Source organism: Eleutherodactylus coqui, chromosome 3 (assembly GCF_035609145.1).
Source record: "Eleutherodactylus coqui strain aEleCoq1 chromosome 3, aEleCoq1.hap1, whole genome shotgun sequence".
Lineage (NCBI taxonomy): Eukaryota > Metazoa > Chordata > Amphibia > Anura > Eleutherodactylidae > Eleutherodactylus > Eleutherodactylus coqui.
This window is the reverse complement of record NC_089839.1, coordinates 178,714,768-178,739,517: the sequence shown is the minus strand read 5'-3', so window position 1 is coordinate 178,739,517 and position 24,750 is coordinate 178,714,768. Positions and strand designations below refer to the sequence as shown.

Genomic DNA, 24,750 nt, shown 5'->3' with positions numbered 1-24,750 from the left:
CAGCTCCATGGATGCTGGCCGCAGCTCAGAGCTCTGCTAATGCTGCTTAAATCTCCATGAGGTAAGACAGCTCTGCTGTAGCTCTCCTCAAACTGCCTGTAACTGTCCTAAAACTACCCCCTTTTATACCCTTCTACGTCACCCCACCAATCACCTCCTTTCCTAACTTAACCCTCTCACTGCCTGGCCGCCCTGATCATTCAGGGCTTCCACTCAAAGGGGGGCCCTTGCGTCCCTCCCACCCTGTTCCTGCCCCATACGAGAGTCAAAGCCAAGTACAAATAACTGAATATCACATAATAACCACCAGATGCCTCACCTTTTCCAATACAACACCACATGCAATGTATTGTGATTGTGATCTTGACCTATCATAACCCCTTCAGGACACAGCCCTTTTTTTTCTTTCCCAGTTTAAAAAAAAAAAACATAACTTTTTATTTATCCATGAACGGAGCTCTCTGTTGGCTTGTTTTTTTTGTTTGGGGGGGGGGGGGGTGAGTTATGCTTTATTGGTACTATTTAATGTAAAAGGGAAATAGAGGGGGGGGGGAGGGTAGTTGTTTCTACAGCGTACATATTGTGGCAAAAATGGCATGATAACTTTATTCTAAGGGTCAGTATGATTGACTATACAAAATTAATAATTTTTATTTTGCTGTACTATTAAAAAAAAATATTAATAAAATAAAGGGTTTTTCCAGGGAAAATACTATGACCTATCACCAGTATGGGTTATCAATTATTGATCGGCTGGGGTCTGTCACGTGAGACCCAACCAACCATTCAGCTGATTTGTGCGGCCGATGACAGCTCTGCAATTACACAGAGGTCGGAGCGGACGTTTCGTTGATGACCTCCGTGTAGTGGCCAGCACTTCTAACTGGAAGCACAGCTCTCATTGAATTCAACGTGAGTTGTGCCTGCAGTTACAACCGCCGGCCACTACAGAGGTCATCGTTAAACCTTCCACTGCTTTGTCTCCGACCTCTATGCATTTGCGGCGCTGACAAAATGCGCCAAATCAGCAGATCAGTTGGAGACCTGTGCAATGAACCCCAGACGTTCAACTATTGAGCCTTAGGATAGGTCATCAGTAGTATTCCTCCTGGAAAATCCCTTTAAATATCCTAGAGGAAAAAATATATATTTTTACCACCATTGATTGATGGAGTTCAACCTTGGGGACTGCCACTTCTCCTGAGTATAGGCCAGTATTCATTCCATTAACTGAGGCTTGATGGGAAATGTATTCCGACAGCCATATTCTTGTTCTTCCCAGCAAACGGGACTAAAATAGGTCTATTTCTGACATTGTTGCAAATATACCATTTCATATCCTATGCCATTCAGAGGTTCCATTGCATATCGGGCACAGAATACAAGAAAAAATTGCGCTTTACTTTCTTCCAGTAAAATGCCGGCGAGCTGAGGGGAAACTGAACCAACCCCATTATAGTCAATAGAGTCCATTCAACGCTGTTCTTTTCCATCATAAGACAGATTTGTTCGGCCAGGGAATTCCCCTTTCCTGCTCCTGGAACAGAGCAGGAAAATGGAACCTCCAATGCACATGTGAAATCAGCCTAAAGTACATACTGTAAATGAGTCTTTTTTTTTTCCTTATATAAATAACAGATGTACCTACCTGCTCTAATTTTCTTAGTGAGCCTTGTAATCAAGGACCCTGTCTTCAGCCGAGAATACATATACTTCAAGACCCGCTTCGAGAGATATGAAGGTGCCATCAGGAACAGTTTGCACATGCAGAAGAAAATCAAGGAAATGGGATGGGATGAAAATGGCCGGGAGGCTGAATATATTTACAGGTTACTTACCCACATCCATACATATGATGTTAAAAGGATGGCAGATACAGTAACTAAAAGGGAACTTAGTAACATAGTTCGTTAGGCCGAATGAAGACAATGTCCATCTAGTCCAGCCTGTCTATCCTCCTGTGTTGATCCAGAGGAAGGCAAAAAACCCTAAGAGCAGAAGCCAATTAGCCGTTTTGGGCAAAAAATTCCTTCCCGACTCCCTAATGGCAATCAGACTGTTCCCTGGATCAACCTCTAATAGTTCCTACCTGCCTGTATACCCAGATTAACAATTAACCTAAGATTTATAACCTATAATATCCTTCCTCTCCAGAAAGACATCAAGTCCCCTTATAACCCCTTAACGACTGCCCCATCGGGAAACAACGTCCTCAGTAAGTGGGCTTTAATCCTAGAGGACGTAGTTTTATGCATCCCCTTTGGATTGATGCCCACTTGCCAGAGGACGTGACAGCTCCATGCTGTCGGTGCCCGCAGGTAGCCGACAGCATGGAGCTGTCATACCCAGGATGCGGGCAGTTCCCCCCCCTCCCCCCCCTACCCCCCCCCCTGTATTGCAATCGGCGATATCCAATGAATAGCGCCGATCACAAAAAAGTAAAGAGAAGTGCCCAAAAAGTTAGATATTCAGCTGCCCTGATGGATCGGATCCATCAGAGCAGCTGAAAATTCTTACCTGGCTTGCCGACGGTGTCCCCCGGAAATCGGGTCCTCCTGGACCCGCCGGTGGTCTTCTGCGCATGCGCGCCAGGCAGTGATGTCAGGCGCATGCGCAGAAGCCCGGGAGCCCCCGGCAAATTTGAAATCTTCTGGCTCCCGGCTCCTGAAGGTAGCCGGGAACCAGGAGGTGTTTACTGGGGCCCGCAATCGCCGCTAACCATTGGATAGCGGCGATCGCGAAAAACTTTAAAAAAAGTCAGTTTCACCTCCCCTCATGGATCGGATCCATGATGGGAGGTGAAAATACTCACCTAAGTCCTCCCCGATGTCGCGATGTCCCGGGACCCCAAATCCCCGTCTGCGCATGCGCACCCGATGATTGACATCGGGCGCTGTGCACAGATGGGCTTGAGCCCCAGGAAATTTTAAAATCCCTTCTGCTCTTGGCTGCCATGTGTACAGAGAGATATACCGGGGACATGATCACTGTTATCCAATGGATGACAGTGATCATGTAAAGTAAAAACAAAAGTGTAAAAGTAAAAAAAAAAAAGTTAAAAAAGCTTGCGTTTTATCTCCCACCCCCCACCCCCCACCCCCACCCCACGGATCATATCCGTGAGGGAGGATGAAATGATGTACCCAAGGCCCGCGGACCTCACCCCAGCTTTCTGCGCATGCGCCCGTCGCCAAAATGGCGGACGCATGCGCAAAAGCCGTGGATTGCCAGGATAATTTAAAATCTCCCTGCTCCTGGCTACAAAACTTAGCCGAGAGCCTGGAGATTTCACGGTGGCCGCTGTGAGCGGTTCTCATCACGTGTTCGCCGTTATCCAATGGATAATGGCGATCACGTAAAAGTAAAAAAAAGGTGAAGCTTCATCTCCCCTCACCGATGCGATCGGTGAGAGGAGGTGAAACTTTTTACCGAGGCCTCCGTATTTGCACCCCAACGCAATCTTCCTCGTGAACTTACCCGGATTCTGCACAGCGAACACATGCGCAGGAGTCGGCAGCCCAGGAAATTTTAAATCTCCTTGCTCCCAGTGACAAACGGTTGCCGAGAGCCTGGAGCATTGACGGGTGGCCTCGTTGAGTGGTCCCCGGTCACGTGATAAAAAGGTAGCGATCTACCTTAGGCCGGTCTCGCATGACCGGATAGGAATTACGGATTCCGCATGCGTCTGATCAGCGGTAATACGCAGATGAAGCGCATTGGATTACACAATTCCGCTCACATTAGCAGGTTGGAAATGCGTAATCCACTCGCAGAAAAGAGAACGCAGCAGGTTCTATTTTACCACGGATATCCGCAACATAGAGCCCATTGGGCTCCATGGTCATGGATATACCCGCAGCCCATATGCAACTACGTTGTATACGGGCTGCGGGTACCCAGGTCATCGCTAAGCGACTGTGCGGGAAATACAAATTTAAAAGAAGTACTGCGAATGACCGCCCGTTTGAGTAGGCAGTTATGCGCAGTACAATAGGCAGCCGTACGCAGGGACACAGCCGGGCTCACAGCTGGGATCCGCTGCGGGCCTCCGCAAGCAGATTCCACCTACGGCCGTGTGAGCCCGGCGTTATTCAGACCGCTACCTGTAATACGCAATTTACAAGAAGCCCCGGGAACGCTCGCTTTCATGCAGTTCCAGGAGCAGCTTGTTGAGCGTCTTCTGTGCGAGACCACCGCACCTCATCAAGCTTACGGAGACTCACAGAGCGCCACTTTTTACACCCTATACCCACCACTGAGGTCAAGAAACGACCCCCAAAAAAGCATGAGAGGAGGGGGATACACGGTTTTATTGCCCCATGTACCCATCCCAACCAGCCTCCGTAATTACCCCTGTCTTCGGAAATACCACACAGTTCACATTATTACTTTTATCTAAGATTTGGGGAACGCCGAAAAGGGCGCGGAGTGTGTGGGGGATTTTTAGGGAGTCAATTTTTATTCCGTACAAATGAATAATGGGGCCTGGGATTTATTCAGTTCTGCCCTGAAATCCAACGGGTGTTCCCTGCATTACAGGCCTAACCATGTGTCCTATAAGTAGATTAGGGCCACAATGGGTATGTTTTAGAACACGGGACAAAAGCGGGTATCCATTTTGGGGTGAGGGTCTTCATTCCTATGTAAACTGTACAAAAAAAACAGTTTTTAAATTGACAAAATTGCCAAAAAAAATGAAAAACGTATTTTTTTTCCTTCTGCTTTGCTTAGATTTATTCAAAAACTGTGGGGTCAAAATACGCAGTACACCCCTAGATGAACTCATTAAGGGGTCTAGTTTTTAAAATGGGGTCATTTGAGGGAGTTCTTTATCGTTTTAGACGCTCAATGGCTCTATAAGTGGGCAATGGGGCCTGGAATTTATTCCGTTGTACCCTGAAATCCAACGGGTGCTCCTTCCATTATAGGCCTAGCCATGTGTCCTTTAAGTAGATTAGGGCCACAAAGGATATGGTTCTGAACACGGGACAAACAGGGGTATCCATTTTGGGGTGCAAGTCTTCATTTATGTGTGTGCTGTACCAAAAAAGCAGTTTTTAAAACGACAGAATTGCCAAAAAAACGGAAATCACATTTTTTTCCTTTTGCTTTGCTTGAATTCATTCAAAAACTGTGGGGTCAAAATGAGCAGTACACCCCTAGATAAATTCGTTAAGGGGTCTAGTTTTCAAAATGGGGTCACTTCTGGGGGTTCTCTTTGGTTTTGGCCGCTCAAGAGCTCTACAAATGTGCTATGGGGCCTAAAATGCCTTCAAGCAAAATTTATGTTCTGAAAGACACCGACTACTCCTTTCCTTTTGGGTCCCGTTGTGCATCCACACATAAGATTAGGGCCACAATGGGTATGTTTCTGAACACGGGAGAAACAGGGGTATCCATTTTGGGGTGTAAATCCTCATTTTCATGGGCAATATAGGAAAAAAATATGTCTTTCAAATGACATATTTGCAAAACTATGAAATTTTATTTTTTCTCCTCTAAATTGAATTAATTCCTGAAAAAACTGGTAGGGTCAAAATACTCATGACACCCCTCAGTGAATACATTAAGGGGTGTAGTTTTTTAAATGGGATCATGGGGGGGGGGGGTATCTATTATTCTGACACTCATGAGCCTGTGCAAACTTGGCTTGGTGCAGGAAAACAAAGTGTTCCTCAAAATGCTGAAAAGTAATGTTAAATTTGTACGTCCTATAAATGGTTAAAAAAACACAAGTTTTTCAAGTGTGCATTCAGAATAAACTGATGGAAATATATATCTTATCAAAAATTTGTACAGTATGTTTGGACATATTTGAGATATTACAGTTGAAAATTTGAAAAAATGACAATTTTTTCAAGATTTTTCCAATATTGGTTCTTTTAATAAATATACACAAATTCTATCGGTCTTTTTACAACCAAAATGAAGTACAACATGTGGCGAAAAAACAATGTCAGAATCACTTGGATATGTAAAGCCTTTACGGAGTTATGCTACGTTGAATGACGCATGTCAGATTTCCAAAATTTGGCTCCGTCACTAAGGCGCAAACAGGCTTTGTCACTAAGGGGTTAAACTCCTCTATGGATTTTGCCATCACTACTTCCTCCGGCCGAGAGTTCCACATTCTAACTGCTCTTACAGTAAAGAATCCCCTTCTATGTTGGTGATGAAACCTGCTTTCCTCTAAACGTAGCGGATGCCCTCTCGTTACAGTCCTTGGTATAAATAGATCATGAGAGAGATCCTTGTATCGTCCCCTCATGTATTTATACATAGTTATTTGATCACCCCTTAGCCGTCTTCTTTCTAGAGTAAATAATCCCAATTTGGATAGCCTCTCTGGGTATTCCAGTCCCTTCATTCCATGTATTAGTTTAGTTGCTCTTCTTTGAATACCCTCCAGTACTGTAACATCTTTCCTGAGCATCGGTGACCAGAACTGTGCGCAGTATTCCTTGTGGGGCCTGACTAGTGCCTTATATAATGGAAGGATAATGTTTTCGTCCTTCGCCCCTATACATCTTTTAATACACCCCAAGACTTTAGTTGCCTTTGCAGCAGCTGACTGGCATTGGTTACTCCAGTTTAGTCTACTATCCACTAGTACCCCCAGGTCCTTTTCCATATCAGTTTCCCTAGTGGTACCCCATTAAGTGAATATTGGTGACATCCGTTTTTGCTGCCCATGTGCATAATCTTACATTCTTCAATATTGAACTTCATTTGACATTTTTCTGCCCAAGCCCCCAGCTTATCTAGGTTCGTTTGTAGCCTTACGTTGCCCTCCGTTGCATCAATTATATTGTATAATTTTGTGTCGTCTGCAAATATTGATATTTTGCTTTGCAGCCCCGCTATCAGGTCGTTGATAAATATATTGAACAGAATGGGGCCTAATACTGAACCCTGTGGCACCCCACTAGTGACTGGTCCAACCAGAGTACGAACCATTTATTACCACCCTCTGCTTTCTATTATTGAGCCAATTCTTTACCCAATTACACACGTTTTCACCCAATCCGAGCTGTCTCATTTTATATATTAGCCTATTATGCGGCACAGTGTCAAAGGCTTTAGAGAAGTCCAGATATACAAGATCAATAGATTCTCCCAGCTCCAGCCTAGAGCTTACTTCGTCGTAGAAACTGATCAGATTTGTCTGACATGAGCGACCCTTCATGAATCCATGCTGGTGAGGAGTTATTCCCTTGTTCTCCTTGAGGTACTCATCGATGGTGTCTCTTAGAATCCCCTCGAAAATTTTTCCCGTTACTCAAGTCAGACTTGCTGGCCTGTAGTTGCCAGGCTCACTTTTGCTCCCCTTGTTGTAAATTGGAACCACGTTGACAATGCGCCAATCCAATGGTACAACACTGGTCTTGATAGTGTCTAGAAATATTAGATATAGCGACCTAGCTATCTCGTCACTTAGTTCCCTTAGTATCCTTTGGTGTATTCCATCTGGGCTTGGTGATTTATCGATTTTAGTCTTCTTTAATTGCTTCCGCGCTTCCTCTTGTGTTAGGTATGACATATTTTGTGAGGGGTTCATTTTATTCCCCTGAATCTCGTGAGGCATTTCCTTTTCGTGAATACACTTGAAAAGAAACAGTTTAATAGAATTGCCTTTCCTCCATCATCTTCAATGATTTCTCCTGCATTATTTGTTAAAGGGCCAGTGCTCTCCCTGCAAATCCTTTTGCTGTTAATATAGTTGAAAAATAATTTGGGGTTGTTTTTGCTCTCTTTGGCGATTAGTCTTTCTGCCTCCTCCTTGGCTATTTAGATCCTATCTTTGCATATTTTGTTTTATCCCTGTACGATTTTTAGCGCTTCTTCGCTATCTTTTGCTTTAGTAGTTTGAACGCTTTTTTTTTTGTTTGTTTGTTTATTGCCCCTTTTACCGTCTTGTCGAGCCACATTGGTTTCCTTTTAGTTGAGATTCATTTATTTTTAAAGGGAATGAACTGCTCACATGAGGTGATTAGAATCCTATTAAACTTTTCCCATTTGTCCTCTGTACTGATATTTTTGAGGCTGTTGTCCCAATCAATGTTACCGATAGCAGTTCTAAGCTGATCAAATTTTTGCTTTCCGAAGGCTGCATTCACACGAACGTATATCGGCTTGGTTTTCATGCCGAGCCGATATACGTCGTCCTCATCTGCAGGGGGGGACGATGCAAGAGCCAGAAGCAGAAACTGAGCTCCCGCCCCCTCTCTGCTCCCTTTCCGCCCCTCTGCACTATTTGCAATGAAAGGGGGCGGAATGGGGCGGGGCTAAGTTCCGAGAATTAGCCCCCCCCCCCCCCCCCCTGCACATGAGGATGACATATCGGCTCGGTATGAAAACTGAGCCGATACGTTCCGTTCATGTGAATGCAGCCTAAAGTTTAGTTTTTTTGTCGGTCCCTGATAAGGCTTCCTATTGAATGGCAGCTGGAAGTTGATTATATTGTGGTCACTATTTCCCAACTGCCCCTCAACCTGTACCCCCTTTATCCGTTCCGGTTTGTTAGTACTAGGTCCAGAATGGCCCGCCCTCTTGTTGGTTCCTGCACTACTTGGTTTAGGTAATTATCTTTAATTACTCTCAAGAACTTATCACGCCTATGAGATTTGCAGGCTTCATTTTTCCCATGTTATACCTGGATAATTAAAGTCACCCATGATTATTACTTCATTGCGGTTTGACACCTCTATCTGCCTTAAAGGGGTTGTCCCGCGGCAGCAAGTGGGTCTATACACTTCTGTATGGCCATATTAATGCACTTTGTAATGTACATTGTGCATTAATTATGAGCCATACAGAAGTTATCAAAAGTTATTCACTTACCTGTTCCGTTGCTGGCGTCCTCGTCTCCATGGTTGCCGTCTAATTTTCGCCGTCTAATGGCCAAATTAGACGCGCTTGCGCAGTCCGGGTCTTCTGCTTTTCTCAATGGGGCTCCGTGTAGCTCCGCCCCGTCACGTGCCGATTCCAGCCAATCAGGAGGCTGGAATCGGCAATGGACCGCACAGAAGCCCTGCGGTCCACCGAGGGAGAAGATGCCGGCGGCCATCTTCACCGGGTAAGTAAGAAGTCACCGGAGCGCGGGGATTCAGGTAAGCGCTGTCCGGTGTTCTTTTTTAACCCCTGCATCGGGGTTGTCTCGCGCCGAACGGGGAGGGGGGGGGGGGGGGGGTTTGAAAAAAAAAAACCCCGTTTTTGGCGCGGGACAACCCCTTTAACTCTTTCCAATCCATTTTGTATCCTGGTTTTCCTAGGGGGCTTACTCTTTTTCTGCTGTTACACAATGGAGCTATATGCTGGCTAAAGCCAGTACTGCATGAGGTGACACATTGGATAGACTCCAACAGCATAGAGGCTGGCAATATACAGTAAGAGAACCCCGACAGACGTCTTCCAACATCAGAGCTGTACAGCCTTAAATCATAATGTCTTTAGACATCAGACAATGGATTGGAAAGGGTTAATAGTAAGTTTTCAGTTTCTTCTGTTGCTTTTAGTGGTCTATAGAAGACCCTTATCAGGATTTTGTTATTTTTTCCTTCCTGTATTTCTACCCCACAGAGATTCCACCTGTTCTTCTCCTACTCCTATATCCTCCCGTAGCCTCGGTTTTAAGTTTGATTTGCCGTACAGACATAACCCTTCCCCCTTTCTGGTTCCTTTGGTCTCTTCTGAAGAGATTGTACCCCTGCAAACTCGCCGCCCAATTGCACTTATCATCAAGCCATGTTTCCGTTATTCAGACTATATCATAATTTTCATCGGCCATTCTTGCTTCAAGCTCACCCACTTTACCGATCAGACTTCTTGAATTTGTGGTCATACAATTTATATAGTTTTTTTTTTTTTTTGGTGTGTTTGTTTTTTAAAATCGTTTTATTACTCCTACTAATGGCTGATCTAACAGTTCTAACTGTACTAACCCCACCCCTGCTCAACCCCCCCCCCCCCATTCCCCTTGCTTGGACCCGGGTCGCTAGTTACACTGGCTACCCCACTATTTCTCATTTTACACCCCCCCCCCAGTCTCTAGTTTAAACACTCCTCCAGCCTTCTAGCCATCTTTTCCCCCAGCACAGCTGCACCCTCCCATTAAGATGCAGCCCATCTCTACGGTAGAGCCTGTAGCCGACAGCAAAGTCAGCCCAGTTCTCCAGGAACCCAAATCCCTCCTTCTTACACCAACTTCGAAGCCACTTGTTTACCTCCCTAAGATCCTGCTGCCTTTCTAGTGTGGCTTTAGGTGCAGGTAGTATTTCCAAGAAAACTACCCTGGAGGTCCTTGCCCTAAACTTGGACCCTAGGTCCCTGAAATCATTTTTAAGGGCCCTCCATCGACCTCTAATTTGTTCATTGGTGCCAACGTGCACCATGACCGCTGGATCCTCACCAGCCCCTCCCAGTCATTTCATTGTAAATATTAAGCAGAGTCCTCAAATCTAATCAATCAACAAGCTTCGTAGGCTTAGTCAGTGGAGTTTGGGCCAGTGCCACCAATCAAGTGACCATCAAGGGGTTGGACCTTAATGGCAGGTTTGATTGTTATTAAAGATGAGCGAGCACCAAAATGCTCGGGTGCTCGTTGCTCAAGTTTACTTCGGACAAACCCTCATTAGCAAGGTACACTTTAGGTAAGCACCACACTACCTGCAACCAAGGACAATCACTGCCTGTGGGTGACTCCGCTGCCTCTTCTCCTGGGCTACATGCTGGCATTGCTGTTCAACCCCCCCCTCCCCCCGCACAACCCTGCATTTGCAGCGCACCCAAAATTTTCCCTGCATAGTGTTCAGCTGACCCCATGCCACACGGTCACTTCATAGCCACACCACCCTCATGTCTAATTATAGGTGTGTAATGGATGAGGAGGAACCATAGGCACACACTGCAGAGGGTTGGCAGGGCTAGGCAGCGAGCCTCTTTGAAAGTGTGGGTGATAGCCCACAATGCTGTTGAGAATGGATGATAAATTGATGTACGATCATCATTCCAATCCCGTGCCACCTCCGTCACAAAATTGTCAGGAGCCGCAAACATGGGCATAAAGGGGACTCAGGTGCCAGCACTTCTACACATCTCTACAATGCAGCAATATTCTGTGTGGGAAGCATGTGAGCGGGCCCTGGGTCAGGCTCGGTCCCAGCCTCCACCTTGTGTGACCCAAGGTGCCGCGAGTTACATAGCAATGGGAAATCCATGTGATCCCACACAATTCATTCTGTGTAGGTGTCAGATAGCTCAACACCGCAATGGAAAGTCTGAGTTCCTTGGGCTTGCCTATGCTGTCGGTGCACAAAGATGGTATTACACAGGAAGAACTGAGTGCCCAAACATGGCAGAGTTTCACCCCGCCAAGGACCTCGGCCTCGGCCCACTGCCCTAGTCAGTCAGTGTATTTGTGCCAGAGAGGTAAAACACCGCGATGGGAAGTCTTTGAGCACCCACATCATAGGCAGACCCCTGTAACATTTCTGTAGCAAGAGTATAGGAGGACCCCTCAAACCATTCAGTAGAAAAGGTATAGTTAGACCCCAGTAACATTTCTGTAGCAAAGGTATAGGCGAACCCCTCTAACCATTCAGTAAAAAACTATATAGGCAGACCCCAGTAACATTTCTGAAGCAATAATGTAGGCGAACCCCAGTAACATTGGTGTACCAAGAGTATAGGCGAACAGCTGTAAAAAATGTGTTTACCAAGAGTTTAGGCGAAGCCTGGAAAAATTAGTATTGGCAATGGCCTGAAAAATTGGTGTACCAAGAGTACAAGTGTACCCCTGAGAAATTGCTCAACCGCGAGGCCAGGTGAAACCCACAAACATGCTCGTTATTGGTTAATTTGTAACAGAGCCTGGAAGCAGCCCTCTGCAAAAATTGGTTTAAGTTTAACTTTTAAAACTGTAAAAACTGATAAAACTTTTAAAAGTTTTAAACAGAGCATTTTGGGCCTTTTAGAAATTGGCAGATCAGTGTGGTGACATACTGTTTTAGGAGGAGGAGTAATAATATCCGAGAGGGGTACACAAAGCTGATTCTCCCCTTTTTTGGGGTGATAGAGGATGTATTTTTCTCCTGTTGCAGCGAAAAGATTCTTTAGGATCCACTGCTTTCCACCGGGGAAGAAGAGAAGTCTGGGAAATGCAGCCTTTGTTCATCTTTATGAGGGTAAGCATGTCGGCACTGTCAGTTGACAGGCGGGTACGCTTATCCGTGATTATTTCCCCAGCTGCACTAAACACCCTCTCTGACAAGAAGCTAGCGGCAGGGCAGGCCAGCACCTCCAGGGTGTACAGCGCAAGTTCGTGCCACGTGTCCAGCTTTGACACCCAATAGTTGTATGGAGCAGAGGCATCACGAAGGACGGTGGTACGATCAGCTACATACTCCCTCACCATCTTTTTACAGTGCTCCCTCCAACTCAGCCTTGACTGGGGAGTGGTGACATAGCCTTGCTGGGGAGCCATAAAGCTGGCAAAGGCCTTGGAGAGTGTTCCCCTGCCTGTGCTGGACATGCTGCCTGATCTCCGTGCCTCCCCTGCTACTTGGCCCTCGGGACTGCGTTTTCTTCCACTAGCGCTGTCAGATGGGAACTTTAGCATTACCTTTTCCAGCAGGGCCCTGTGCTATTGCATCACTCTCGTACCCCTTTCCTCTTCTGGAATGAGAGTGGAAAGGTTCTCCTTGTACCATAGGTCTAGAAGGGTTTTAACCCAGTAATCCGTGTTGGCCAGAATGCTTCTAACGCTAGGGTCAGGGGAAAGGCAGCCTAACATGAAGTCAGCCATGTGTGCCAGGGTCCCCGTACACAACACATCGCGGTCCTCACTAGAAAGATGACTTTCAGGATCCTCCTCCTTTTCAGCCCATACACGCTGAATAGATGAGAGGCAAGCAGCATGGGTACCCTCTGCAGTGTGGCCAGCTGTCTCTTCCCCCTCCTCCTCCTTTGAAACGCGCTGGGATATAGACATGAGGGTGGTCTGGCTATCAAGCGACATGCGGTCATCCCCCGTCTCCTGTTCCAACCGCAAAGTATCGGCCTTTATACTTTGCAGCGAACTTCTCAGCAGGCAATGCAGCGGGATGGTAATACTAATGTTGTCCGCATCGCCGCTCACAATCTGGGTAGACTCCTCAAAGTTTTCGAGGACCTGGCAGATATCTGCCATCCATGCCCACCCTTCAGTAAAGAATTGCAGAGGCTAACTACCACTCTGCCATCCATGTTGCAGCTGGTATTCCACTACTGCTCTATGCTGCTCGTACGGCCTAGCCAACATGTGCAGTGTAGAATTCCAGCATGTGGGCACGTCCCACAGCAGTCGGTGGTCTGGCACCAAGGAAAGGATATTGTGAGATGCTCTGCACAGCAGCAGAGCTGAAATACTTTGCAGTGGCCCAGGAAATATTACAGTTCTATTTAGCAGTGAGTCCTCTGTCTAATGCACTACAGACACAGAAATGTATAAATGAACTACTTTGCAGTAGGCTAGGAAATGCTAGAGAGCAGTTTCACGGTGAGAGCTGGTTGTACTGCACTGCAGACTGAGAACGCTATAAGTGCAAGGCTGGGAACAGGCCTAGATGTGTAATACAAAAGTTGTGGCTGGCTGGAAGCAGTAGTGCTCCAACTGTAAAGCACGTGGTGAGATGTAGCCCTAGAAAGACTGTTTGGGTTCTTGCACAGAGGATCAGGACTCCTGTAAAACTTCCCCTATACAAGTTGCTGTGTCCCTAAACTGCGTTATGCACAGCACACACAGAACGGTATAACTGAACTACTTTGCAGTAGGCTAGGAAATTTTTGGAGTGCAGTTTCACGGTGAGAGCTGGTTGTACTGCACTGCAGGCTGAGAATGCTATTACTGAAAGGCTGGGAACAGGCCTAGATGCGGAATACAAAAGTTGGTACACTACTGCTCCCAGCCAGCCACAACTGTAAAGCACACAGTGAGATGTAGCCCTAACAAGGACCGTTGGGGTTCTTGTACAGAGGATCAGGAGTCCTGTAAAACTTTCCCTATATAGGCAGCTCTGTCCCTAAACTCTGTGTAATGCACTGCAGACTGAGAACGCTATAGTTGAAATGGCCTACACAGCCCGATATGCTTAAAAAAAAATAATTGGTGCACTACTGCTCCCAGCCAGCCACAACAGTAATGCACACGATGAGGAGTAGCTCTAAGAAGGACCGTTGGGGTTCTTGAAGACAGGATCCTAACACTATCACTGAATGAGCAGCAGCACTCTCCCTAACCTCTGCCAGCATGCGCCTGAGGCGAGCCACAGGCGGGACCAGTTTAAGTACTGGGCGGTCACCTCATTGGCCCATCCACTCACTGCTGTGGGGGAGAGAGGGCTGGCACATCACAACAGAAAGTGGTAATGCCTTCCCCACATGTTTATTGCCTAGAAAATGGCGCTAAACATGCAGGTAAGGAAATGCAATTGACTCGAGTACCGCGTGGTGTTCGTCTCGAGTAACGAGTATTTCGAGTACCCTAATACTCGAACGAGCATCAAGCTCGGACGAGTATGCTCGCTCATCTCTAATTGTTATGTTATTTAAAAAAAAACAAAAAAAAACAAATGTGTTTTGAATAGAGATGAGCGAGCATACTCGTCCGAGCTTGATACTCGTTCGAGTATTAGGGTGTTCGAGATGCTCGTTACTCGTAACGAGTACCACGCGATGTTCGAGTCACTTTCATTTTCTTCCCTGAGAAATTTGCGCGCTTTTCTGGCCAACAGAAAGACAGGGAAGGCATTACAACTTCCCCCTGCCACGTTCAAGCCCTATACCACCCCCCTGCAGTGAGTGGCTGGCGAGATTAGGTGTCACCCGAGTATTAAAATCTGCCGGCCCACGGCTCGCCACAGATGCGTTCTCACTTAGCTGAGGGAAAGTGCTGTTGATGCTGGGGCTGCTATAGGGAGAGTGTTAGGAGTGATTTTAGGCTTCAAGGACCCCAACGGTCGTCCTTCTCTATATGCGCTCAATGGGGCCGGCGGCAGCAGCGCCGACCCAATTGAGAACATATAGAAGAGAAATCATTCTTCTCTGCCACAGCTGTATTGCCGGCTCCATTGAATTCAATGGGCTAAAATCGTTCTTCTCTGCCACAGCTGTTACTGCTGCGGCAGAGAAGAACGATCTTTATGCTGACAGTGCGGGGGGGGGGCCCACTCTTGCCGCTATTGTGGCTTAATAGTGGGACCTGTGAACTTGAGATGCAGCCCAACATGTAGCCCCTCGCCTGCCCTAGCCGTTGCTGTGTCGTTCCCATCACTGTCTTGAATTGCCCAGATTTTCACAAATGAAAACCTTAGCGAGCATCGGCGATATACAAAAATGCTCGGGTCGCCCATTGACTTCAATGGGGTTCGTTACTCGAAATGAACCCTCGAGCATCGCGAAAATTTCGTCCCGAGTAACGAGCACCCGAGCATTTTGGTGCTCGCTCATCTCTAGTTTTGAAGCATTTAGGCACAAATACACCCCAACTCCTATAAAGATCATATAATAAAGTGTTCTATATACACCAAATACCCAACCCTCTTTTCTCTGAACATAGACCCCTGATGAGACTTGGTACAGTTGAAACACGTTGGGTCCATTCTCAGGGTATATTTACGGTGTGATATCGGTCTACAGGGCTGTCTGTGCCCAAAGTTGTGTTACAGCACCTGTTTTCTCCACCTAGATAAAGTACTCTCTCTTACCTCAGATTTTTGCTAATTTGGTGTGTGTGTGTGTGTGTGTGTGTGTGTGTGTGTGTGTGTGTGTCTTTTAAAGTATTTAAAGTTCTATCTTATTTTATATACTTGCCCACTTCTGCAGTGAATGTAGAAAACTTTTATTCAGTGATTTCTCAGTATGTTTTCTACATAAAACCTACAAAAAAATTGGGAGATGTAAGAACTATGTTGCGTGTTTTTTTTTTTGTTTTTTGTTTTTGACATTTTGAGTTATTTGATGTCACATCTATTTATTTCCATAGCTTCCATGAGAACACTGTGGGTCTGTGTTGGTATGAGATCTCTTGATATCAGAAATTCCAGCGCTGTGATTTTGTGTGTTTTTTTTTTTCCTATTCTGATCCTGCTTTAGGGCGCTAAATGGAGAAATTGGTTTTAACACACACATTGTCTTCATGAAAACGATTAAAGCCCTGGGTACAGATGAGCAGATTGCTAAGTGGATGCCCCTTGCAATGGATTATAAAATCCTAGGAAGTTACGCACAGACTGAACTAGGACATGGTAAGTCCATTCTATCCTGAACTGACCCATAACACATGCCTTAGAAAGAAGAATCCTTATTCTAAAGGATGTCTTTGAATATTTCAATTATGGCTGACAATCTATAGATGTAATGGAGCTGACGTTATCACGTGTTCCAACATAATTATATCACCATTTGTGAGTTTATCTTTTATAGAACTCTATAGGCAAAGAAAGACAAACTGAGAAATTCAGCACAGCCGTATCTGTATGTAATGGTTTCTATCCAATCTTTTTTCAGCCAAAAAGGTGCCTTCATTACTATAATAAATCACTAATAAAGATGCTGTCACCAGCGATGTGTGGGAATCTTCCCATAAAGCAGCTTCAGAGATTGTCCTCATCAGGGCTAGAGAGCACCTTACTTCATTTTTGGATAATAATTTAGCTCCTCTGGAATTGTACTAATTGGAAGTCATAGCCACTGGATTTGTTCTTTCACTTGTGATCAATCTGTAATATATACTTTCTATGTGTTGCAACACTTTGTCATTAAAAGGGTTTTCCGGCCAAAGGATAGGTCAACAATAGGTAATCGCCCAGAACACGCTGCATTAGTTCACCTGGGTGTCAGTGCAGCGGGCTGTAGATGCGTCATAGGAGATAGGACCCGGAGTGCTGTAGCTAGCTTCACCTCCTCTGAAATCAATGGACCTGAAGCAGCTATTACACTTCTATAACTTCTGTCTCCGCCACTGTGGAAGTGTAATAGCTGCATTAGCTCCCATTGATTTCAATAAAAGTGAAGTCGGTTAGGCTCTGCAGACCATATAAGTGTTTACAGTATAGTTACATCCAGAGACTCAAATGCGATGTCCTCTCTGACAGAAGTCATTCAGTTTTCCTCTTTCCCATACAGCCCAGACCACCATAATGACCACTTCCAGTCACAACTTGTCTTTCCAAAGCTTGCAATACAGATATCCTCCCTTTTTTCCCTCTCCCAACCTATACAGTTTCTTCATCCTGCAGCTTCCAATTCTGTGCTTGTGGCAGCCCTAACTGCCCCTATAGCTGTAACTGCTGTGTGGCCCAATGCCTCCAAATATTGTCCTTCAGAAATAATGGTGGGAGAAGAGGAGAGGCTCTCAAGTGCCACATCTCAATAAAGGTGTATACTGGAACCTACTTTCTATTAAAGCTGAAGGTTTTATAGATCCCTTCAGCACTGGTGAGTCCTGCAGAGCCAATTGCAGGTTGCACCAACACCTTTTATGGCTTCTATCATTAGTATGTTTCTGCTGATGATGAAATAAACCTGTCGAGTCCTTATTTCACTCTATTAATTTCTTTCACCTTTTAGGTATCGTTCATACATATTTTGTGTCTGTTATATCCGTGCATACAGCACCATTGGTTTCTATAGGTGTATTCAGACATGCGCCTTGCATACACGGGGAAAAAATTACACCGTATTATGGATCGAAATCACCTATTCAAGTCTAAAGGGTGTAATTATATATATAAAAATGAAGTGAATCCACGTTACATACATACTCACTGCGTTTTTACGCATGAAGACGGTGTTGGGGCGGTTTCAGACAAGCGTAGGCGTGATGGGTGAGGGGAATTTCTTCCCTTTCGCCCGCTTTTCAAACTCAACAACATTGCAGTCAATATGAGCACAAAAAAATGCATGCGCATTTATAGACTGAAACTGCATTAACATGTATGAATAAGCTGAGAGCAGCTTTAGACAAGCGTATGCCCAAATAAGTTGGTAGATGTCAGGAAAGTCTGATGCGTCCGTGCCAGCGTACAATATTGTAATTTTTGTACTCGAAATGCCCGTTCACACTCTCGCGTGCTACACCCTTCCCGTAGAATAGAATGGCAATTATACACCAAATTAGAGCCAGCTGTCTCCCTCCCCCCCCCCCTCCCTGTTTTAAGCCGCCATAGACTTCTATGGCAGCTTTCTGCATAACGCAGACAAAGATATGGCAAGTCCTGTCTTCTCTTATATGCAGATTTTGCATGCGAGAAACACTCTTGTCTGAACAAATCCATTGAAATCAGTGGCTGCCCTTCGTTGCGTTATACAGGTGAGATTTTCACGTACAGAAATGCCTCCACATATACAGTCTGTTTAAAGGAGATGTCCCGCGCCGAAACGGGTTTTTTTTTTTTTTTAACCCCCCCCCCCGTTCGGCGCGAGACAACCCCGATGCAGGGGTTAAAAAAACCACCCGCACAGCGCTTACCTGAATCCCGGCGGTCCGGCGTCTTCATACTCACCTGCTGAAGATGGCCGCCGGGATCCTCCGTCTTCGTGGACCGCAGCTCTTCTGTGCGGTCCACTGCCGATTCCAGCCTCCTGATTGGCTGGAATCGGCACGTGACGGGGCGGAGCTACACGGAGCCGCTCTCTGGCACGAGCGGCTCCATAGAAGACTGCTGAAGACCCGGACTGCGCAAGCGCGGCTAATTTGGCCATCGGAGGCCAAAAATTAGTCGGCACCATGGAGACGAGGACGCTAGCAACGGAGCAGGTAAGTAAAAAACTTTTTATAACTTCTGTATGGCTCATAATTAATGCACAATGTACATTACAAAGTGCATTATTATGGCCATACAGAAGTGTATAGACCCACTTGCTGCCTCGGGACATCTCCTTTAAGCCCTTGGCGTCCGTTCACACATGGCTAATTTGATGCGCATTTTCTTGTGGTTCTGCAACAGATTTCCCCTCTTCCATTTAAATTTAGTTAAAAGGTTGAAATCTTATTTAGGCTGGGTTCTAACACGCCGGATTCCCGGCGGAAATCTCACGGTTTGACCACAGCGAAAAAACGTGAGTTTTCCACCGGAAAAAGCGCTGCTTCAAAACCCCCGGCTCTTAGTCGCAGAAGAGCGCGGCCGCAGCGGAATAAAAAAAGGACATGCTGTGGCTGGCGAAGCCCCGTCAGCTTCCGCCGGCTTTGCCGCGACGGATTTGCGGTCCCATGTGGACGAGATTTCTGAGACATCTCGTCCACATGGCTGGCAGGATTTGCCTTTGGCGAAATTCCAGACAAAATTTCCCTGGCAAAGCCACCCTATGTGACCCGAACCTTAGATCCACAACAAAATACGAAGCAGATCAGCAACGTGTGAACGCACCCTTATTACCTGCGGTACAAGCTGTGAGACTGACATATAGACGTCTGTTTGCATTATAGGTACATTTATTTTATTTCTCCTAGGGCTCCTTCACGTGGGCGTATGTGCAAATGTGCACGCTTCAGCCAATGTATTTGGCTCATTCCATTTAAAGAGGGAATTTTTGAAAAAAAAAAAAAAATCTAAATATATTTGTTAATGTTTTTGATGATTTATGTTTTTATGACTCTTAGAGTATATTTTACTATTCTCAGACATTTCTTCTAGCACAATCATATCCAATACTGCACTCAGACTTGACCATGCAAGTTTCCACGTGTTTCCACAAGTTTTGACAAATTCAAGAGATTTATTCAGTCTGCATTTCAGTATAGAAGTGAATAGATGTTTTTAACTAACAAATGTGACCAAAAATAAGCCAGTGAGGTAATGTAACTTATGATATTGGTTATATTATGTAATTTATACTAGAATCAATAGCCCATCAACTAGATGTCCAGTCTGTTACCAAGAAAGTGTAATTAATCGTTCTGTTAGTTAATGGTCATTATAATTTTCAACAAAAGTTCTTAATTTAAGTCTTATAAGGTTTATGTATATTGCAGTTACATGTTAATGAATATCTAAAAAAATGATTCTTCTTTTTAGTAAGTTTACATTCAAACACGTCCTGTCTGTTACCTATATGTCCTGTCTGTTACCATAAAAAAAAAAATTAGCGGTGTTTATAACTAATAGATCAGAACACGTACAAAACAGACAATCCTAAGAGTATACTGAAAATAATGTGCAAGAGTCTTGATTTATATATTAACTAGGAGAACAGAAATTTTGGAAAAAAACCAAGTATTCTGCAATTGCTATTCATTTTCATGTCTTGTCTGTTACTAAAAGTCACGTCATTTACTAAGAGTAGATCGAAAGTTAGGAGGTAGGTATGACATAGATATAGTTGTCACAGTGCATAGTTTAACTACCTATAGCTATATTTGAAGCTTGAGACAAATTTATTTTAAAAAAAATTAAAAATGTGAGAAAATTTGCATGTGTGTGTCCTGTCCGTTACCATGGAATACACCATTTGCACTATGAACAAGGGAACAAGGTAGGATATTTTGCACATGGGACACTACCACACCCCAATTTAAATGGATATTCAGCTATTCAGCCTAATGTTGTCCAGATGTGTTCTTTTACATGCAATTGTGCATTTGTGCACCCCTATAGACTTCTATGGGGCCGTTTAATATGCACAAAATGGATTTTTTTTTTTTTTTTGCATGTGCAAAATGCGGCGAGTGAGAATGATTCCATTGATATCAATGGGTTCTGTTCTCTGCATATTGTGAACACCATTTTTGTGTGCAAATATGCCCGTGTGAAGGAGCCCTTATACTGCTACAAGTGGTTAAACAGGGTACAACCTAGTGACAGGTTCCCCTTAATCAGTAGATTCGCTTGGAGCAGCGCACTCTTGGAGTAAGTATGGTACAGCGTCCAACTGCTTGGCATTGATATATTAGTATTATGTATCATCTGCCGACAATAATCCATATCCAACTACTAGGATTCTGGCCAGCTATTTTGTGTGTTCTCACTTGGTAGTCCCAGGTATTTTCTATACCTCCCATTTGTGACCAATTTCCCACTGATGTCCAGTTCTCCGGTGGGAGTCTCGGATGTAGGCTCCCTAACAATCAGATATTTGTAACTTCAGACCCGTATCTTACTAATCCAGTTAATGCCAGAAAGAAGGAAAAGCGTTTCTGTGAACCACACATCTGCAAGGAAAACCTCTGATGCATTTTTGTTATGTACTGTATCTGCAGGAACATATCTGCGGGGTTTAGAGACCACAGCCACCTTTGACCCTACCACCCAGGAATTTATAATAGATACTCCACAGATAACGGCAACAAAATGGTGGCCGGGAGATTGTAAGTCATTTCTTTTTATTTATTTATTTACACTCCACTTCTTGATGTACACTAATTGTCAAAAAGCAATCGGTCCGCTAGAAGATGTCAGATTTGAGTGTAACTTTCTCTGATTGTAACGTTGATAAAGGTAGGTGATTACAATATCAGAGCAAAAGGAGAATATATTGCAGAAAACTGACCCCTTGAAGGCAGGATCTAGTACCCTGCTGTACCACCTCTAGCTTGTATACAAGATGTAATACGGGCAGACATGGAGGCTCTAGTACCCTGTTGTACCGCCTCTAGCTTGGATGTAAGATATGATACGGGCGGGCATGGAGGCATACAGATTTTCTTTGGTATCCTGCAGCATATCGCTCCACATTTGCTGTAACAGACTCTAAATCATGCAAACTTGTAGGCTATATAAGTTGGTGTCCCAGATGGTCCCATACATGTTTTATTGGTAATAAATCTGGCAACCATGCAGGGCATGGAAGTGTGACAATGTTGTGGGGACATTCCTGTAAACCCCCCTTGTGTGTGCGGCCGAGCATCATCCTGCTGGAAGATGCCTCTTGGAAACCGCCATGAGAGGAACACACATGGCTGCAGGATGTCCTGAACATATCGCTGAGCTGTCATTGTCCCTTGTTGCACTACTAGGCGGGACTGACTGACGTATGCCATAGCCCCCAGATAATCGCACCAGCAGGAGGCAGTGTGCCGCTCCACAGCAAAGGCCACTCAACCCTAGGTCTTCAGACACGAACATGGCGGTTGTTGGTGCCCAAACTAAACCTGGATACGTCACTAAAGACAACCCAGTATCACTTTGTAGCAGTCCACATTCATCGTTCACGACACCACTGCAAATGGTGACGGTGGGTGTCAAAGATCGTCACTACGCATAAGTAGCCTCTGGGAGCTTTTTTTTTTTTTTTTTTTGAGACCAAGGGTGGAACCACTTCTAGGGCCTCCGGTGGCAAGACTGTTCATTTAATCACAACTCTCATCATTTGTATATCTGCCGGAGATGTAACTGCATGCTAAGTTTCATTAAGACAATAATTCCTTATAGCGGCTCTTTTTTTCCAAAAAAAGGATGGATGGATAGAATCTCATGTGTATGTCTATATAGTTATTTCCCCCAGTCGTCTCCACGACAGCACCAACTGAGATTGCCTCCTCCTGGTAGGACAGGAACATACTGAGAGGTTAAAAGCCCCCCCCCCCCCTTCCCCACTTTCCTCAGTGTCTTCCTGTCCTGCCAGGAGGCAGGATCGCTGAGAGGAGCTGGTGGAGAAGCCAGCGAAAGTATACAGGCGGATCGGAAGGCAGTGGCTCACCCTGTCATCCCTTCGCAGCCAGACGACTCCCGGGACGCCACATCAGGGTGGTAACCCCCGGGCCAGGTTCCTCCCGCGGCGGCCCATGGGGGGTTCAAAGCGGGAGCCTCAGTCCCCCTCGTCCTCCGGCAGAAATTACAGCGCGGCGCTCCAGGAAGCCCTTTGACGGCAGGGGGCGGGGCGCCGCATCTCAAGTCCAGCGCGATGACGTCATCGCGTCTGCAATAGGAGCGGAGGGGGCGGGGCTTAGCGCAGGAGCGCGAAATTCAAATAGGAACCTGAGAGAAGCCAGAACACCAGCACTACAGGTCGCAGGGTGTCTGCAGCACTGGTATAAAGATGAGTGCTCCAGCCCCAGAGACAGCTGAAACTTCAGCCTCAGCGGCCGTAAGTAGCCAGTGCGGCAAAAATACAATGCAAATATCCAGCATGTTGTATATGGAAAAATTGCATGTTTACCTGCAAAAATGCTTTGTTTGTCAGGGGGATAAAAAAGACATCCCCCCCCCAGAACAAAACTGCGAAAATGCGTGGAATGCGGGACGAGACTGCCAGCCACGTACCAGAGGCCTCTATGCAAGGCATGCGTGGCTAGGCTAGTCAGAGAGGAATCGGGGGGATTCCTGGATGACGTTAGGAAGCTGGTGAAGGAGGAGGTGCGATCAGCTCTAACGTCCCTGCCGGCACTGCCAGCAAAACGCCAGAAGAAGGCGTATGTTCCCGAAGAGCCTTCTGATTCCGAGAATTCCATCGGATCAGAGCAAGAGGAACAGGCGGCCGAGGAGTCCTCAGAGGAGGAGGACTACAGGAAATATTTGTTCCATCAGGACGAGTTGACGGAACTAATAAAATCAGTCAGGGCTACATTAAAAATGGAACAGCCCAGAGAGCCACGGACTTTACAGGATGAAATATTCAGTGGACTTGGGGAGAGGCGCAAGCATACCTTCCCGGTCCACAAAAACATCTCTAAAATAATTCAGAGAGAGTGGAGTAGACCAGACGCAGGTTCCTTCTCCGCTCGAGGCGTAAAAAGGAGATACCCCTTGGAAGAGGAAGCTTGCGCAAGCTGGGACGAAATACCTAAAGTAGACGTCCCGGTGGCCAAGGTAGCCAAGAGGACGACTCTTCCCTTTGAGGATGCCGCACAGCTAAAAGACCCCATGGATCGCAAGGCAGAGGGACTCCTAAAGAAATCATGGGAGGCAGCGGCAAACATCCTTAGGCCAGGGATCGCAGCCACTTGCGTGGCGCGGACCCTGGGGGTATGGTTAGAGCAGTTGGAACTACACCTGACCAACAAAACACCAAGAGATCAGATCCTTAACTCCCTTCCCATCTTGCGCATGGCAACTAACTTCCTAGCGGACGCCGCGGCCGAGACCGTCAAGCTCTCAGCAAAGGCCACAGCCCGCTCTAACTCAGCCAGAAGGGTGTTATGGCTGAGATCATGGTCAGGCGACCTGGCCTCGAAAAACAAATTGTGTGCCCTCCCATTCTACGGCCAATTTCTATTCGGACCGGACCTAGACAAAATTCTAGAAAAGGCGGCCGACAGGAAAAAAGGGTTCCCTGAGGAAAAGCCACAGAGAGCGAAGACCTTTTCCCGGGCCCCAATGCAGCAGCCCGAGGCCTACCGAGGCAAGGGCAAGACAGGCCGCTGGAGTTACCCCAAGGGGGGCAGAGGAAGGAATATCCTCTTCAACCCCCACCAGGGGGAGTTGAAGCAGAGACCCTGACGCCATCCCCGTAGGGGCAAGGCTGGGGAGCTTTGCGGATCAATGGGCCGCAATCTGCGGGGGCCCATGGATCCCAAAAATCCTACAGCACGGATACCGGATAGAGCTAGTGTCCATCCCCAGAAGGAAATTTATTACCACGCGAGCCCCAAAAAAACAGCTACATTTACTAAGGCAAAGCGTGCGCGACTTGCAACGGTTAAACGCAATATTTCCCGTACCGCGAAACGAGGAAACCCAGGGCTATTATTCCAGGCTCTTTCTAGTAAAAAACCCGGAGGGAAACACCGGACGATAATAAATCTGAAAGGCCTGAACACCTGCGTCCGATACAGGAGAT

At 46.0% G+C, this 24,750-nt stretch overlaps 1 protein-coding gene across 1 annotated transcript in view; it reads left to right on the top strand.

Moving 5' to 3' along the window:
- The window catches only part of LOC136621250 (peroxisomal acyl-coenzyme A oxidase 2-like), a 58,257-nt gene that overhangs the window by 4,314 nt on the left and 29,193 nt on the right, over window positions 1-24,750 (top strand). Inside the window, exons 2-4 of the mRNA XM_066596601.1 lie at window positions 1,667-1,829; window positions 16,129-16,280; window positions 21,233-21,340. Of these exons, the coding sequence (XP_066452698.1) occupies window positions 1,667-1,829; window positions 16,129-16,280; window positions 21,233-21,340 (423 nt within the window). The remainder of the gene's footprint in view (window positions 1-1,666; window positions 1,830-16,128; window positions 16,281-21,232; window positions 21,341-24,750) is intronic.